At 40.2% G+C, this 20099-nt stretch overlaps 1 protein-coding gene across 1 annotated transcript in view; it reads right to left on the bottom strand.

The window, feature by feature from the left end:
- The window catches only part of LOC115775067 (phospholipid-transporting ATPase ABCA1), a 173421-nt gene that overhangs the window by 141514 nt on the left and 11808 nt on the right, over nucleotides 1-20099 (bottom strand). The window contains 10 exon segments of the mRNA XM_030722513.1: nucleotides 10535-10556; nucleotides 10558-10616; nucleotides 10619-10730; nucleotides 10856-10935; nucleotides 12540-12546; nucleotides 14896-15093; nucleotides 15852-15970; nucleotides 17924-18051; nucleotides 18822-18963; nucleotides 19108-19201. Coding sequence (XP_030578373.1) covers nucleotides 10535-10556; nucleotides 10558-10616; nucleotides 10619-10730; nucleotides 10856-10935; nucleotides 12540-12546; nucleotides 14896-15093; nucleotides 15852-15970; nucleotides 17924-18051; nucleotides 18822-18963; nucleotides 19108-19201 — 961 coding nt within the window.

Raw genomic sequence — 20099 nt, 5'->3', positions numbered from 1 at the left:
CAGGGGGACGCTGCACGCTAATCATGGTAGCAACCTCTCAATCACAAGACATAGCATAGCTTTGTCATCATTTTTGACTGTATGGGGGACCATAATTTACAAAATGAAATGCATGCAGTATTCACACGGCTCTGGAAAACTGACACTATGAACCCATCATGAACGTGATCACCGAGGTAAAAGATCAGGGCTGTTTTCTCGTAGACTTCTAAGCGATCTGACTTCCTTTTGTAACCAGAATCGCCGCCTCGGCCTCCGTTAGAAAGAAGGTTTTTAGATCAGGAAGACCAGGATGTCTAGGGGCGACAGCAGGACAGTTATTTACATTCATATGCTTCTTTCTTTTTGCTTGACCATTTCACTGACTCAGTCCTGACAAGAAGGTTTAAATGAGTCTTAACAATGTTTGCTGACCTCACCTCACAGGATTTTACAACCACTTTGACCCGAAAGATCTCGCTTGAGTTTCCACAATATAAGAGCAATATTTGAGCATATTGTTGGAGAGGCAAGCAATTACCAGTTTTAACGGAGTCCTGTGGACCGACAATGACGTCTGAACAGAGTTCAGGCGACTGTTTTGCTTCTTTCTATAACATCACTCATAAGCAAACCTTTGTGAAGGTTTATCCTTGCTTTGGTTTTACTTCTGTGTTTTTACTGCACCTTTGTTTTGTTTTATCTTACTTTACATCTATATAAAGTCAACTCAACGGCACACTCTATCAATATTCAACCAAAAGAGCTGAAATACAAGGCAATAAAACACAACGCGAGCAATTATTAACACGCTCGACAGAAGCGTTAAGTTCAAATAAAATGTTTCCCCTTATTGTTTGTTTGCTTTCTAATGATTTCTGTTAAAACAGGACTGCTGCTGCTTTTAGAGATGTTAGCAAGAATATTACACGGAAATGCCCCTGAAACCTTGAAGTTATTGATATTGATTTAATGACTGCAACATATTTATAAGAGAAAGAAACATCAATTATAATTTAAAATCACAAAAAGGAAGGGGAAAAAAAAAACACAGACCTGACTGCATCAGAAAAAAGCTTCTAGAGGAAAAAAAAGTCAATATGCTCAGCAGCAGTAGGATCATTACTTATTTAACTTATCTGCCAACATGAATATTGCCAGGTTCGTAGAAGTCTTGAATAAGTTACACGAGGACCCGCGGTGCAAGCAGTAGAACCTGCAGGGGTTAGACAGCTTGTTTTTAGGCTGCGTCTGGTTTGTTCTGACTGAAAACGTGTTATTCTTGGAGTATGGCACTCCACCAAATGACTAAAATCACTTTAGTGTGTCATCTGCCAGTCAATACAGCTTTCTGCCTCTGTTGCTAACTGTGCCTTTTGTCCCGACACCTGTCATTACATCAGTGCTTTTTTTCAGTCCTCTCTCATTTTTCCTTGTCAAACTGCAGCCACCACCGCCTTTCTCTCCTCTCATCTTACTGGGGCAACTACTCCCCCCCCATCGGGGAGATTTTACCGGCCATTTTTCGGCGCAATTAAATGTTAGCCTTTCTGCCTGCTGGCCGTCTTTGCCAGGTGCTCCTGGGAGGGTCAGTGTGCTGAGAGCTAATGGCCACCCCTTAGTCTGGGTCTGACCAGCTGTTCCTGCTGCACAGTGCATGCACAGATGCCACCCCGTGCAATCATGACACTCGAAAGACAGGACATATGTGTGGCACATAGCTCAGTAGCTCTGTTCAATAGACTGTTAGATGTCTCCGGGTAAAAAAAAAAAAAAAGTGACTACAAATTGGAAGATTTTCTGCATTTAAGAAAAAAATATGCAGTTCAGTACTTGTAAGATGAAAAAGGGCTCGCAGTGGATTTTCCAAAGAAGGAGACACCACTGTCATCTGCAGATAACAGCCGAACAGACTGATACAGAGACTCACGGGGGGCTGAAAAAGAGAGCAGAGAAGCCTGATCATCCCGGAGCGCAGCTAAAATCACACGAGGCATTTCTGTCCAGTACAAAATAACGTCAGCAGGTTTTGAATGTATTGTTAATGGGTGTTTTCATTAAAACAAACACACACACACACAACAAAAAAAGAATGCATTGCCAATGTGTCTAAATTTAATTGGTAGCAGCTGTGAAGCTTCCAGTGTTTTAATACTATAGTTTATAGAATCAGAGAGTATGCAAGGTGTTGCAACATGTGCTGCCACTGTTACTGAAGTGTCATCTGTAGGTTTATATACATGGTATATATATAATGGAGTAGACCAGCTATAAGCTGTTGTTAGTGAATGACTACCAGTAGTAGTGCCTTTTTCTGGTGAATGCTTGTTTCACAAGCTAAGGCAGGATAGTGCATGTGCTCATCAAGATGGTGTTGGCTGGAATGCAGACATAAAAAAAGTGCAAAGCTTAAAATGGAGTGGTACTTATATAGCCCTTTTCTATTGTTTGAGCACTCAAAGCACTTTTAACTGCATGTCTCATTCACCCACACATATACAGTGTTTTATTCTTATGACTTTCTCCCTATAATGCACACACTCGATAGGCAGCACTTGAAACACCAACTTTGATAACAATTAGCTGCTCTGCTATACACAAGACCCTGACCCAGAATCAGTACCAGGTTCTCCACAAACATGAGTGCGAGACTGGGTGGAGCCGTCCCCTGGTCCAGTCCCAAATGGCTCCCCATCCCCTTCCACAGTTGATTAATCAAGCTTAAAATAACTTTTTGTTCATCAAATGGCCAAAAGTAATACACAGACTTCTATTAAGTAAAGCAACAAAGTCTCTTTGCCTAACGAGGACCTCATGTGCAAAATAAACCCCAAAAAAGACAGCCTGAAAAATGCAGACCACAGAAACTAAGATTTGAAACTGCAGCAGCAATACACCTGCTATCTCTGACATATCGCTCATAACTTATTTAACAATGCAAGCGCACTTTAGAATTTCAATATTTCTCCTGTTTTATTTTTTTCTGTCTTTATCACACCAAGTGTCTCATGTCATGCATGACAGACAGGAGACACTGGATGGATGGCCATGTGAGAATACAAATGTCTGATGAAGTCTAACAATCAGACATTAGGCAGTTATTAAATGACAGCTCTCTAGTACAAAGCCCTGCTCTTCTGATCCCTCATTTGAGAATAATACAGGTAACAGCCTGCTGATTCACAGAGAGGGAGGGAGTAGGTTGCCTGCCTCCTGCATCCTCTTGTAAGTCAAATTTAATATTTCCAGAAGTGGGAATGCGGACAGTCGGAATGGGAAAAAACAGTGGACTGCGTATGATAAAATATAGAGGTGGAAAGGGTCGGGCGTTTCTGCTGCTCTTACAGTTCATGTGCTGTGATTTGATTAAGCAAATGTGCCCCCCCCCCACCCCCCCCCCCCTTCAAACTCAGCGGCTCTCATTTTGTGTCCCAACCTCCTCGTAACCACCCGCTTGGGCTGCTGCATAGCTGCTCTAACAACCTGAAAGGAAATATTATTTCTGTCACAAATGAAAAATGGGTCATTTTAAAAGGGGCAAAGGGCAACAATGTCAGGAAACCACCTTTAAAGCGGCAGAGGCCTTTCACTGGATGCAATGTGGTGAAGTAATAATCCAGCTGTGAGTCACTCAAACCTGCTTCAATCATTCAGCCATGCAGACTTTCTATATAGCCCAGTACAGCAATATCTGCATCCCTATGCCCAGCACTAATATTCACGGTTTCCTCACAGAGTGCCTCCAACATGCAGAATATATTTAAATCTACATCTCTGGACACCTTATTCATAAATATAAACATAAATATATCTGATTGTGAAATTGGTCGTAGCATGATATGAGCGCAGACAGCTCCACTCAACAATAAGACATGATTAGAGAAGGCAGTGGCAATGCATATAGCTCTTTGTCTAGTGTGATATATCAGATAGATATATCAGCTGGATATTATGTGCGCTACAGGAGCATCAGATTACATAGGTGAGGTATTCTCCAGGGCTGTGTGCTCCTTTTGACAATAGAACTTTGCTTTATTACAGAACAGCAGTCTGAAAGAACAAGAAAATCTGTTCTTTACACCAGCTTTAGCCACAGTCAAATAATTGCTTGGAGCCTCAAGTCAACCCCTCAACTTACCTGGCAAATTTAATCAATTTGAGTTGCACCCTGGAGATGGGCTCAATTCCGCACAACAGTGAGACAGCACAACACGAACACTAGTGCTACACACACTCGCACACACACCACACCAAACACAGTCTTGCACATGCTGTTAGATTATCTCCTGAGTCTGCATTACTCATATTTTATGCATTTCATGAAATGAGAACCCGAGGCAGACAAGCACACGCGTACTCGGGATAGAGATGCATACAGGTACGGCGCACACATACACCAAATATGTCAGTCATAAGTGAACTACCCCCTGCCGTCAATAAAGCAGCAACTTATTTCTTACAAGCAGTACAAACAGTGCACTGTTGCTGCATTTCAACAGAGACCCAAATAAGCTTGAATAAATCTTATTGAAGTCACTCTCTCATAAAAGACATAAGGAGGCCTCTTTGACTTTCAGTAGTGCAAGGAGAGCCACTCTCTGTCACGATAGATCTGTATTTTCTCTTCACTGGCTACAATAAAACAGATGCGGTTAAAACTCGGAATAAAGGGTGCCAATTATTCAAAGAGATGATAAAATACTCAGAGGACAATAAGTGCAAGCCTCGAGACAATTAGTAAATGTTATGAGAAATGTCAGATAAAATCCCCACAGTAAGACAATGACAGGACTATTCTGATAAATCAAAAGGAGACGGACCTGTTGAAAAATAACTGTTATTGGTGCAAAATACTCACTTTTAAAGACTATGATCAAATTTAACTTTGTTCAACCTCTGATTTTGCTACACATTTTGTCTCAGTTGTTGCCCTTTATCGGGCAATAACTATTTTTGATAATTTCCACACAACTTATATATGACGCTCATCCTGTGTGCTTTTCTTTTTTTTTTTTAACCACTTACGGCCAAGGAACCAACTGTGGTAACTCAGCTGACCTTGATTTTATACATGAAAATGAAACATTTTGAAAATGTCACAAAAGTAATTAAGTCCTGTTATGTCCTCCACTCTGAGTTGAGATTTTGAATTTCAAAGTGCCCAATAAAAGGTTAAAGTGGCCAACCAATTACTGTTTGCAGAGTAGAGGGACGACCTGTGATAACTTCCAATTTGATCATTTAAAAAAACATCTGACAGATTTCTCTACATAATGTTTAGCTGTAAGTATATAATTTCTAGAGCCCACCTTTTACTTCATCCATCCATTCTCCATTTAGGGTCACATGGGGGTGGAGCCTATCCCACCTATCATAGTGCGAGAGGTAGGGTACACCCTGTACAGGTTGCCAGACTATAACAGGGCTAACACAGAGAGACAGACAACCATTCACACTCACATTCACGCCTATGGGTAATTTAGCATTCTAAATTAAACCAGTTAACCTAACCTCACTAACTGCATGTCTTTGGACTGTATATTACTCCAATTTTAGAAATGGAAACAACTTTCAGTTCCAACAGTTACCTCACCGACTGTTCTTCACAAAGCCTCAGAAGTCACTGTCAACAATTAATTGAGGAGGGAACCTTACAGAGCCATTAACGAAACCTCAGTGCTGGCCTTTATTGTTGCTATTTCGCTATTCCTTTGAGTGTACTTTTACACTTACAAAGGACTTGTAATTGGCCATTATGCAGACACACTGCATATTCCAGATTCATTTAGCTGTACATATCCAACACAAGAAATACCTCAGCAAATGCAAAACAGCCATTAGCATGCTAACAGAAGATGTTACTGCTTACTGTGTAAGGAAGATCCAATGTTTTTGCTAATTTGCACTGACACTAGCATGCAATTCCACTTAACAGTGTAACTTTTTCCCAGGGAATAGAGGCTTCTATTAAAATCTAATTTTGTGCAGTTTTCTCCAAAGAAAAGACATTTAATGAAAACAGCACTGCATGTTCTATAATGAGCGTGCCACTGCAAGATGTTACACTAAAGAGCTAGTTCTCAAGGATTTATGCAAGAAACATAGTTTGTGATTTATTAAAGCTACCAGCACCTAGCAGGTGTTTGTTTGTTTGTTTGTTTGTTTGTTTGTTTGTTTTGTGGGGGTACATAATCAGTATCATGTAAAACATCAGGAGTATCACATAATGTTGACCATACAATTGAATTAAATGTAGTGAAATATATGAATTATGCACTAAAACTTAATTGCTTGTTGTTGTTCATACACTGAACTATTTTACGCTTCTATTATATATATATAATATAGATATATATATATATTATATATATAATATATATATATATATATATATATATATATATATATATATCTGTGTGTGTGTTATGTATCCCTCTTAAAACATATTTTAAACAAATTATTAAATTAATATTTATTTTAATAAATCATAGATAGATAGATAACTAAAATGTTATGCTTAAAACAGTGTAACTGATGTGATTCTACTCTTTCATTATCTTTCATATTCTTTCAGCAATTAACACATTCATACCTTACATACATTCATATACGTATATACAAACATGCTTAACATATTTATTAGACCACCTGTTGTAAGAACATGACAAAAACCCCAAATATTTCTCTCAAAAAAATTGATTAAAAATAACTAAATTCACATTTTCATACCATATTTGACCTCTGAGAAGTCAGAAATTAACCAAGAACAACATTCAACCACTAAAACTTTTCTTTTCAGGAATGCAAGTAAATAACTTTAAGTTGGCATCTTAATTAAAAAATAATAATGTGCTTTACTAATTTTTTCTGCCTTTTTGTAAAATGTGGAAATGTGAACCACAAGGATAAAATCTAATATTTTAGCAGTGAAAATATCATTTCGATTAAAGAGCTTGATAATTACCAATACCATTAATTTAGGGCAGCTGGGGCAGAACCCTTACACTTAGTGGTGGCCTAAAAATCTGTTAAGGACTCTATACAATCATGCATTTATACATACATTAATCTACACCTATACTTATATGGATTCTCTCACACACACATACAGAAATTGTTATATTTGTAGAATTAGACCAAAACTTTTAGAACTGTGGAACTTGTATGCAGTTAAAACATGTTTATCCCCATGTGGTTAAGGCTACCATCCTTTAAATGAATAAAATAGAATCAGGTGCACTTAAGCAGGTGTAAATGATTAAAAAAAAAGAGTCTGTGAGTCTTAAAGGATCCACCCATAATCAAGATCAGACACATGGTCTGGCCAGGTCTTCTTGAAAACATCCAGGTGTTAGGCTATCTACAATGCCCATGTTCCTGCTGTGGGGTGACATGCATGAAAAAAACAACACAAAAAAAAACAGAAAGATTTTCTTTATGAATGTAGACATTTTCAGACTGTTGCCAGGTAGTCTATGACAGTTCAATAACTTTAATCTACTGGCTAATCTGAGAATGCTGTATACACGCAGGGTAAACTAAATGGCAAACTGCCACCCTCTTTCCACAGTTAATGAGAAGGTACATGAGCCAAGTAGCAAAAATATGGCCTACTTGGAAGACAAGAAAAACAAGACGACAACGTGGTAACGAACTACACTGTGATACGCTGCTTTGACAACCTCCAGACATTCATTACTTTACTATGTGGCTGGAACCTACCCCGGCTGTCACAGAGAGACAGACAATTTTCACTTACATCCACACCTATGGCCAGTTTAGAATAACTAATTAACCTGAGATGCATCATTTTTGGAATGTGGAGGAAGCCGGACCACCGGAAGGAACCCGCACAGGCACAAGGAGAAAAATGCAACAACATAGAAACTCCAGTTTTTTAAAAACCAGTCAGTGAACCCAGATTGAAAATTTGACCATGCAAATAAAAAATAATACAAATTAACATGATGGCTGCTGCCATCTCAGGGCATGAACTCATTTGGGATGGATGGTCCCTGCAGTCTCACACACACACACACACACACACACACACCCCCCACACACACAGCATGTGGACTGGAGCTAACAAGAGACAGATGAAGTGAAATAATGTTAATGGAGCTGGCAACAACACACTATGTTACGGTAAGTGCAGAAAAAGCTTCCAAACAAGTGCTACACTGAACATAACAACAGCAAACGTGAACAGGCGAGAAAGACAGAGAGAGAGCGTCATCATCGTCAGAGCTTTTCAGATGAGTTTGTGGTTAAATTAAAACCTGCGTCAAACATACAATAAAGCTGCTGGGGTAGCTGGAGATTTTAAATACTTCCAAACTGCTGTCGGTTTGCTTTTAGCTTCCTCCGTGCTATGTTAGCTCTAGAATGTGCTGTGTGTAAACAATAAACGTACTGAATTGAATGGATCGGTCTATAGAGCAGCTTCTTGTCAACAATATCCGATCCGGGTTTTCAATTAAGGATCCGGTATTCAATCAAATTAAGGGATCGGTGCACCCTTAGTGTGTGATGGTATGGGGGTGCATGTAGCACGGAAACTTGTATTCATAATGAACAGCACATACAAGTTTGGGAAGCAACATGTGCTACCATCCAGCTAATGTCTTTGGAAAGGCCTTGCTTATTTCAGCAAAACAATGCCAAACCACATTCTGCACATATTAATCTGAACTGGCCTGCACACAGTACTCTACCTGGGACCCACTGAAAACATAAAGTATATTATGAAAGAATAAATTTGACAAAGGATAACCTATTTATGAAAAAAAACAAAAAACAAAATGATGCAAGACAGTGACAAATATTTTCCCTGTCCCAGTTTTTGCTGGGACATATTTCTGGCATCAGTTTCAAAGTAAGAATATATTTCTCAGTTTCCACACTTGCTATTTGTGATTTTCCATACATGCAGTGTTTCAATGATTTGATTCTGTTTCATTCACATTTTACAGAGCAACCCTCTTCTTTTTTTTTTTTAAAGAGAATTTTAAATCAAGACAACTTCAGACCACACATTCACCTGCTAAAGCACACTGAAGGTGGGTGAGTTGCAGATTTTTAAAGCTGAGTGAATATACCACACTTTCTTCCAAGGTGGCTACTTGGAGTCAATCCTTCATAAGGCCCACACTGCTGCAAAGTACACAGCTCTGGCTGTCAAGGCAACTGTAAACCATGTTACCATGTTGATACATACTCCGTATGTATGAGGTACGGGAAACAATGGCATCCTGAGGATTGCACTGTTGGTGCTGAAAACCTCTACAAATTTCTACGTTTCAAATAAATAACCAATAATGCAACAATCCATTGCTTTAGATGTTGATTGGACGGTACTGAAAAAACTGAGCTGGCTGTAAGTAAGTGGGTCCAAGTAAAATTGGGGATGGCAACTTTTTATTTGTCAATATATGCTCCTCATCCAGCTTGAACTTGGCTGTTCTTCAGCTGAAAACTACTTTAACTTCAACTACACACTCAGACAAGTGCAGTGAATCCAACACAGCACAGGAGAATTTGAGCACAAATGCTGACAATATGGCTGCCATGCTTGTCTTCCCTTTCTAAATATTACAATAAATAAATAAATAACAAACCAGCTCAGAACTCCAAAAAGTGTTAGTGACACCATCTGTCCTCTGTGGGAAGTTAAGACTGCCATATGTCATTTTTTAAGATGTCATATAATTTGTGCCTGTGCCAAAAGCGCCACCCAGGCAACAGCATAAGCTTCCACTTGGGAGAAGCTGGTCTGGATTTTCCTTTCCATTAAGAAAACATCATTATGTCAGGGTAGGGAGGTGCACAGCTTCTAATGGACTGAGAAAGCTGGTCTGATTTGCCATGGCTGTGACCAGCCCCTGACATACATTTCCTAATCATACCCGGTATTCAGCTCTGACGCCAACTGTGCCACAGGTGCCTGTTCCTGGATCTGCACAATTGGTCACATCCTGTGCACAGCTGACTGCACTGTGCATCATGCACCACTAATTCAAAAATTTTTTATCACCTGCACAGAAATTTCCAATGACAGGAAATACTGGGGCTTGCCCTTCAGTCTACCTGTACTGTGTAAGTGCAGTGCAGTTATTTACATTATATCAACCATGCTCCCTAACATTAAAAAAGAAGCCTACTGTGCCTTGGTTGACTGATGAATGTGTATTGCACATTTAAGGCAAGAGTAGGTCCACAACTTCCCCCATAAGATGCTTAAAATACTGAAAACTTATTTGATTGGTCAGAAATGTCATCCTCTGCTGCACATACTGATCAAGCTGAATTCTCAGCCCTGTCTCATTTCTAAATGCTGCACAGTTGTGCAGTATGTCCGTGGCAGCAAATTACAACAAATCATTACTGTGTCCTGTGGACACTGCACATTATGCACCACTGCCTCTTGAATTTTCTCCATTTACCAGCTACCATGACTACCTATCGTGCTGTCGAGCTAAAATGCCAGACAAATGATTAAGGACAAAAGTCCTGTGTGACAGCTTTGCTTTTTTAAGGAGCTTGCTGCAGCACTTACCTGAACTGTTGCCTGTAATGGAAAATTGACTTCTTGTTAGCCATCTGTCTGGGTGAGTGTAAACTGAGGGTCATATTGGTGAATTGAAGTCGCTCTGCTTTCCGCACAGAAACATATTGATACTGCCAATTATGTCCTCTTGGAAATCCAATGAACTAGCAGCCTTAAAGGCCATGGAGTTCTGCAACCTGACCACCTGGATACATCAAAGTAAGGAGAAATTATTTTTAACAACAACAACAAAAAAAAAAAAACACAAGTCTCATTGTCACAGGTTGTAAGTATGGAATTTTCTCACATGTACGTGATACCAGCACTAACCTCCTCAATCAATGGTAATGCATTTGCTGCGGTTGTTCCCATCAGTGTCGTCGTGTCTGCTGCATTCAAAGCTGATGAAGCTAAAAGAGGACCGAGCACAACAATAAATATAATATATGCCGGGAATAACGAATGAGGACTACCATAGGTTTAGAAGTCCTCCCTTGTCCAAACTATACATACAGTAGGCATGAACTGCATAGCCAGATGCTGCAGTGAAACTGCATGACTTCTAAAGCAACCTTTCTAATTCAAGTTTCATTATAATGGGAACATACACTATTTCTTATATTTTGACATGTAAATTGAATCCAAACATCACCACCCCTAGCAGAGCTAATAAAGTTCCATTAAAATGACAAGTGTTACTGTGTGTTTCAGTGACATTATGAAGGTGCCCAGTACGAGTCTAATTAGAAGAATTAAATGGCATGCCCTTTTCAAACACTGTCATTTTCATGCATCAAGTGTCAAGAAGGCTGCAAAGCTATAAAAAAGTAACACTGCAGTTGAGTTTCTAAAAGAGAAAAAAAAAAAAAACCCAGAAGCCCTTTGAAGCGCAACCTACTGATCGATTCTCGAGTGTTTTCACCGAGGATCACTTTTACTGTTAGTGACTGAGTGGAGGACGAGGCACTAAGACGAGATAGGGTGAGAAAGCAGAGGAGTCTGAGACTACTTTTTGGCAAAAGCAGCAGAAAATCTCCTGTCAGTGATGGACAGAGTGAGAGATTACAGCAGTGTCACATTAAGGTGAGCCATAGCAACAAAACAAAAAAACAGGTTTGTCAAGCTCTCTTTGTTACTGAAGACTCCCATGATAATGTGTTTTTGTTTTAGCAGCCTGTGAGTTGATATGAGAATGGCATTCGGCAAAGGCTCCTCCCCACCCCAACCACACCCCACACACACACACCAGTGACCCTGAATCAGGGTAAGAAAATGGATGGATGGATTGATGATGCTCCATCCAACCATCCATCACAGCAACCATACATATTCCAAATGATACAAAACAAAGACAAAATCACTCTGACATTTCAGCGACCCCTGTTGAGCTATGCATTTCATGATAAATGTTTTTCATTTACTGCACATTGTGTCCCGATATTATTTCCAAAATTTCAAACTCACCTTGTAAAAAGAAACATCTAAATTACCCTCGGGCAACCACTACCTCGGTGATAAACTCTGACTTCTTCACTGTCCTTGTGTTGGTGTTGTTATCGCAATCAGTCAGCAACGTCGAGCCTTAAGTGCGAAGGCCTGATGTTCTTTTCCATCCATCTGCTTGAGGCGCTCAAGAGCTTTTGCAGCGTATCTTGTCTGGCCCTTCTTTTTCTCTGTGTCTGAAAATGCCTGCGGGCTTAAATTGTTCAAATGCTTTCTCCTATGAACTTCCTGCCTTATCGCTTATTTATTGGATTTGCTGTCCCATATACAGTATTTTCTCTCAAAGATAAAGTCAAAGAAAAGTGCACACTTTCATCACCTCAAAAAGGGAACAGAAAGATTTAATAGAATTCAAGAAAACATGGTTTCAAATAAGTTCCCATCTGATCGCATAGGTTCTAATAAAATTGCTGGAAAACAATTTTCAAAGCTGGTAGCGCAACATTTTAAACTATAGAACACATAAATGGTAATTAACGAAGACGTAATCCTCACATAATGAGGAACGTACTGGGTAACTGTTTAGTTACTCAGTGAGTTCAGTAAGTTACTGCGATGCGTCGCTTTGCTTAAATGTGCATAAGGAATGACTAGTTGCTGGTTTGTCCTATTCAGTTAATCAGAAACAACTTCAAAGAATGTAGGCGTATGATCGATTTATGGCTAAAGCTAAAATAATCATTACCTAATGAGTCACTAATCTACTAGCTCGTTCTCTAACAGATAATTAAATATTAGCTACTATAGACTTAGGAGTTATTAGGGAAGTGCTTATGAACGACACATTACTGTAATTACTAGGTTGTTCCTAATTTGTTCCGCCCTTGTTCTTTTGTAACTATTAAATATTACATGCACCAATTTTACCAACTATCTCTGATTCAAAATGTAAGGCATAAAACAACATTTGGCATTGAAGGAATTATTAGCGAGATTTACATTTCTTCATCTGTCAAAGTCTCAGAATGAGACAATCCTAACATTTAACTTTTAAATTAACCCAGCCGGCTGACACAGAATATGTTTGTCTTTATTGCAGTTTCACAGTAATTATAAACTGAAATAAGACATACAGGAAGAACATCCATAAATATTATCTTGTGCCTCAGTGTTTGCTTTTATTTTTGGGTCTCAATTTAGGGTGAGTACCAAGCACAACTCCCACACAGAAAATGCCAAAAAAAAAAAAAAGACGACTCGCCGGGGAATTTCTGGCAAACAAAAACTACTTGTGCTTAATTGGCGTTCCGTTTTTGCTTAGGCATGAACTTCACATTATCACAGCATGTGTAAATATCTAACGTTATATAAGACTTTGCAGGATCTAACTATTTAACTTGCATGCTTACATAAATTACAGGACTTTATATTCATTTTATTTTACTGCAGCTGCAACTGACCTTTGGTATGAATGAATGTTTGGCTCTAGTCTCTCCATATCCCACTGGGTGGGCATTAGAAAGAAAGAAAGAGCTTTATTTGTTGCATACACGCAGTAAAATTCAGTCTCTGCATTTAACCCATCACACATGGAGTATGTCGTGCGCACACAGCACAATGTGGAGCAGTGAGCAGCCAGAGGGCGCCTGGGAGCAACCTGGTGGGGTAAGGGCCTTGCTCAGGGACCCACAGTGATGCCAGCCCATGGATTCAAACCAGGGTCCTCTCAGTGATGAACCCTCTTCTTCTCCCATAGGCCACCACTCCCACCTTTTATTTCACAAAAACTTAAATGTAAACTGCTAGTTATCTGCCATCACAACATCTGGACCTATTAATAGGAGAAAAATTATAAAAAATGTAATTAAAAGCTAGAAAAAATAAATTAATAGCTAGACCAATCAACAGCCATGACTTATGCAGGGGCAGCTAACAGCTCTGAGGAAACTATGACTAAACAGGTGCTGGTATTAGGAAACTAAGGCAACTTTTGATTGCTGATAGAGGTTGCTGACTGTCGCTGGGTGAAATTGGTTGGAAAGAGGTTTTCACACTGAAAGCTACTTATAATTGCTTCACTAGAAGATTGCTGTGGTGGCCCGTAGTCTGCGTGGAAGATACCAACTTGTTTGAAACACCCACCAACTACTCACCCAGCGTGTGAAATTACAACAAAAACCGGAAACTGAGACAGATCACCTACAAAGTAAAAGCCGTGCCTGATGCAAAATACAGGTGACTGTAGCAACCTGATAGCAACCAAAGCAATTGCATGGAGGTTTTTGGTGCAGCACCATATACCTCTTTGCTACCAGTTGAATTCCAGCAACCACTTGCCAACCAGTCAGCGAATACATTCCCCTAGCAAACATGTGGTTGTCAGGTATCTTGGCAGAACACGTTCCATCTGAGTTCTGACTTTTTTTAAAGGACAGCTATTCTGAGAATGAAAGGCTATGATATTCTCCAGCTGATGTGGTGCATCAAAAAATATTTTGCGCTTATTTAAGAAATGTAAAGTATTTTTAATAATGCAGGATCAGAAGTGTATTAAGATTTCGCTGCATAAAGAGTGAGGACACAGAGGTTAAAACACATCGTCCCAAATTATGTTTCAACTGCACCGGCAGTGGCTGACACATTACAGAAGCTTCATTTTAAATTTTTAATACCCCCTTCATTAGACCAGACAGCATAATTTGTAAGAATGCTAGATGTAGGTGACCTTGCAATAGAGGAATTAGGGCTTTTTAAATGTAGACACTGGCTCGTGCTATTACTGCCCAATCAGCGTAAACACTTTTCCAACAATGCACGATCCCTTCAGTTGTTATTAATTGGGTCCAACTTACCACTCAAAAACTTCTTCAAGTTCAGAAATTTTTAAAAAAAAGTTGTGAGATCTGTGGGGGGAACGGAAAGCTCACCTCAGAAAGCGCTTTCCTTGCATCCAGGTTTTGCAGGAGCACTTGCTGGGTGTTAATCAGCTGCTGTGGAGTCAGGGAGCAGCTGACATTCTGAAAAGCCTTCTTTTCAGCTTGGCTTCTAAATTGGACATACTCATCCAGATCTGTCCCCTCACACAGGATGCTCCTCAGGCTGCCTGGCCTCGGGATGCCCATCATCTGAAAAATAAACAACAGCCTTGGTAGAAGTTGGCAAACAGGAGAACTTTGCATCTGACCATATTTTATTTAATTATGTGTTGTATCCTTTGGGTTGCTGTGCAAGCAGATGGTATGCTAAATTACTTTCAGAATAGGATCTGAAATACCGCTTTGATTTTAAGTGTGTTTTTTGCATCACCGCATATGTAGACAAAGACTTAACTGCTGTGCATAGGCACAAGCACCACAGTGACAAAAGCAAAAAGTGACAGACACAACACCCCCCCACACAGAAATGCATATTCGCAGATAATTGTTTTCCTATCAGGCAGTATACAGATGGGATGCATAGGCAGAAAACAGAGAATGGCATGTAAACTAGGATCTTTATCTTCCTGGGCACGTTGTGTAAGTTGCTACCAGAGCCCACTGCAGCCATCTTATTTGATAATACTTGACACACTGTCAAGTATTTATTTACAGACAAGACACTCATTACTCTGATTGTAATCTATTTCATTCAGAATTATCTAAGGCAGCCGGCTTCAAATGACTTTTTGTCAGGCAAAAACTAGAGAATGCTTTGATTGTGGCAGACAAAGGAGTCGCAGGGGCCGTCCATTTCACTCTGATCTTTCGTCGCAGCACATTTAGTCTTCTGAACATTTAAATTCCTCTATTTACACACACAAAATAGGTGGGACATCTTGTTCCAAATTAGTTGGGATTCTTAACATGCTACCACCATGCTAGTAGGAGCAGGAAGTGATACTTACCGGATTGATCTGAATCCGGGCATTCATGAGGCCTTCGAGCACAGCTGGTGGCACCGACAGATTTTGTTTCAGATGTGCGGAGAAGGTTTCATTGTCTCTTAGAACACTCCTTAGGATGACTGGTTGAGTTTAAGCATAAAAGTGGAGAAGCATTACTTTTCAAAGCAGGATTTCGATTGGCTCATTTTTAACACGGGCCTTATTTTGATAGTTTGGCTATGAATCCTCCTCACTCACCATCTGCACTGCAGATATTCTGCAGCCAACAGGCAGTATGTCTCTGCCTCCATTCTGTGTTTGGTTTCTATATTACTCTAAACAAATGTGAATGCATGCAGAAATCTGTGTGCTGAATGTGCCATTTGCCCTAATGGGCACCAATGCCAAACACGAAGGAGAGCCAAACCTAACAGCGTAGCAGCCCTTTCACCACAGAAGGTCAGTCCGCACAAAAGCACTAGAGGATTCATTCTGTTGAAAGGACAAGGTTAAAGCTCAAGTCTGTGTCTTCAAAATCACTGCAGTGCATCTGGTGAGCAAAATGTTTTACTACAACATTAAATCCATAAAAATAAGGGGGAAAAAAAATCATGTGTATTTTATGTGTGCAGGTTTCAGAACAAACTGGGATGCGAGAATGAAGAATCTGATTCGGTTTTGCTTTGCCTGTTGCTTTGAGTGGCATTACAGCCTGATAAATTTCAGTTTAAATGAGATGACAGTTGCAATTAAATCCTTCACTGGCACAAGTAGGGTGTGAACACTTGAGTTGCATGAGTGTGTGAGGGGAGACAATTTGTTGCTAAACATGTACCAGATTGTTAACCAGCCATTTCCTCCTGATTAGCAGCCAACAGATAGCATTTAAAACAGGAAGTTTCTGAACCAGTCCTCGCTCCACACCGACAGTCACCATAGCAGGGATCCCGCTGCACAATCCCCTGCTATTCAGCGTGTACTTTCTGCTTGCTGGGCCTCCAACATTTGCGGCTGACACGAAGGGGGTTACAAAATGTAATTAAATGATCACTTTCGTATTTGTACTACGGGCAAGTCACTCAATTATCTGGATGGGGGAGGAAAGGGAGGACTTGACTTGTGCCAGGCTATTCGAGGTACAATTAGGATAAATGTTTGGTGAAAATAACTGGAAACAATTACACACTTTGATACACTGCAGTAACCTTATACAAGGCCTCGCGATTCCTGCTGAGCACATATTATTATGCTCCTCATCACTACAGGGGCATCAGGAGGGATTGACAGGGTTAGATTACGAGGAAGCAGAACATGCTCTGCACTCTTCCTGAACACTGCTGCCTTTCTGATTGAGGAGACCACCGGAGTCTTTTTAATCAACCCGTGATAAAAAAAACAAAACAAAAAGAGGACAACACAATCACCTTTGCTAGCTTAGTGTTTTGATAGTACTCCATTCCCCATTCTTGTTAGTGACCTTTTTGTGCTCCTGCCTCAGACAGCGAGTGCCATTAATTACGCCCAGGCTTAGATCTCTGATGGATTTAATCTTGTATATTACAAGCCAGCGACCCCAAAATGCAAATGGCCCACGAGCCGTTTGTTGAACAGCAGAACCCCCTCCACCCCCACCCCTTTGCCTTTTTGCAAATTAGGTGCTGTATGAAAATCTGAATATCATCAGGCTAAATGAGCCTAATGCAAAGCAGCAACTTATCAAGACAAACGATCTGTCAGTCTGCATGGCAAATTGCATCATAAATAATCACACGCCATTGTTTTTGAGGGATAAAGGGGAATAACAAATCCTCCAACTTGTCATCCACATGAAGGGGATACTTTCCTTGATGGAGAGTACTTAACAAAGGCAAAGCAGAGTGATTGTTGCCAATGCTGATTATTTATTATATCAATTATGTTTTGAAATATTAGTCAGTACCATCAAAACTTTTGTGCAAAAATACACCCTTTGACCTTGTTGCTCTTCACCAGTTTCTGTGATATGTTTTGATAATGACCTCAAAATAAGTTTGCGATATAGCTCATCAAGATTTTGATAATCAAATAACCGTTAGCAGTACCACTGAACTTACCATTAGGACGGTTAGACTGTGACAGAACTGAAGCCCACTGGTCAACATTATGTGCTAGCAGCTGTGCCCTGCTGAGAATAGATTTGTCCACCAGGGAAGTCTGCAGCTCCATCAACAACCCAGAAATTCTGGTGTATCAGAAAGACAAGAAAAAAACAAAACAAACATTTTCTCAAAATGTTCTAAAATATATGATCATAACCAAAACACTGTGTTTGTGAGGTGGAAATAAGGCCTATAAGTAAAAAAAAACTTCTCGTTCATGTCCATATAGCTTCCAGCACAGCTGTTATTTCTAGATCACTCCCACTTCTGACCGCTTACACTGCGTATAATGCAGTTTCACCATGGTCTTCAAACTTGTGCAGTGAGCAAATTATTGCTTGCAAAAGCCAGGTATTCAGCTACGACCAATCAGTTTTCCGTGTTTTTTCAGCGGACATCAACAGTTTCAAGGGCCAAAGCTGGCACATCACGCGAAGAGACGTGAAGCATGTGCATCACTTTTTCAACATTCACTGGGTTGCGCCTTGTGAAATCGTCCCTCAGGGTGACACAGTAAACCTGGATTTCCCCAGTAACATGCTGAGGTCACGTGCTGGCACAAAGCACACCTCACCCCCCCTCCCCTATTCACAAGAAAATCAAGTTTGATACACTGGAAGAGATTCAGTGCTAACCACAGTAAAGCGCAGGGGGACATAACGAGATATCTACGGAGTGATCCAATGATCTAAAAATAGCTGCGGTGCTGAAAACAGTTCAGAGGTGATGCTGAACAGGAGATCAGCCAAATCAGATGAGGCATCTGAATTTTAGAGGCCCGCTCCCAGAAATTCTTAATCATAGCCCACTTATAAATTCCTAAAAGACAGAAAAAGAGCATCCCAGTACATACATGGACTTGTCAAAGTTATTGGCTTGGCCTGGTGTCTCTCCTGGAGTTGGATAAGGCAAACAGGGATTTTCAATGGTGCACACCATACCCTGAATCCAGGGCAGTATGCCAGCTGATGGCATGGCTTTATTTGGGTAGTGACCTAAAGGATTAGAGATGAACACTTAATCATCTAACCATCTTTGTTCTTGCTCCAAATATTGATATATGTAAAATGTTGACAAGTTATGAGTTGTTAACTGACTCACACAACAAAATTTAGCATTACAGCTGGGCTTGTACTTACACTGGCCTTTGTAAATTGGCTGGGTAGTGGTCCGCACCCACACCAGTATGAAGAAGAGAAACAGAGGCCACAGGACTTCAATGACCAGCTGCACCTGCACAAAGGACGAGGCATTTGAATAATTTGCTTTGGAAGCCAGCGTGCTTCAACCCACAAGTATAGTATAAGCAAATCTTACCAACAATATGAGGGAATTGTGTGCACTGGTTATTAAAGGCAATCACAAAATTTTGAACTATGGACATAAACACTCCACAGTCAGCAGGCAAATGTTGGTGGTGTTCCGTTTGCAAAAAAACCAGGTATATTAATTCAAACTTTAAGGCTGCCAAGTTGTTTGCAAAATTCAAATAATGACTCAAATACATACATTTCTACTGGTAATATAATTTTTGCAAGCACATTAACATAAATTTTGAGTTGCAGTCAAGAAACTGTTAATGATAGACAGAAAATACCTTCATGCTCTGTACAGGTGCAGACTTTTCATGTCCCAGTATATTTTCAGTGTAGATACTAAGCACAAGATGGAGAGAGCAGTCTCTGCTTGTGACTCCCCGAGCTGAAGCTATCACTCACTCCTTATCATCGGCTTGCCACGCTCAATCCTCTCCTGGATGAAGAATGTCAACCACTTCCTTACTTTAATACAACCACTTTATGCCTGCTAGCAGGAAAGTGCCCATGTGACATGACAGCTTTCATTTTAACTAATATAAGGAAATACACCAATCATCCACCACATTAAAACCATCAGGACCTCATGAGCTCTGATGTTTGCATGCAATACTGTAGGCACTATCAGAAGTGGACAGGGGCACGCCATAGCCACCTTATAGCTACCTTTAAGGTTTTTAGCCATTTCTAGTTACAGCAGCTGCACCACGCAACCTTTGCTCCCCACAAGTTTACTCGTTGTTCACTGGACCATGTTTGGTGTGCACTAACCAGAGAAGCAAAGAGCTGTTTTAGTGTTTTACAGATCATCCAAC

The sequence above is a fragment of the Archocentrus centrarchus genome, assembly GCF_007364275.1.
Source record: "Archocentrus centrarchus isolate MPI-CPG fArcCen1 chromosome 18 unlocalized genomic scaffold, fArcCen1 scaffold_23_ctg1, whole genome shotgun sequence".
Classification (NCBI taxonomy): domain Eukaryota; kingdom Metazoa; phylum Chordata; class Actinopteri; order Cichliformes; family Cichlidae; genus Archocentrus; species Archocentrus centrarchus.
The sequence above is the reverse complement of the archived record's forward strand: the minus strand, read 5'-3'. Positions and strand labels throughout refer to the sequence as shown.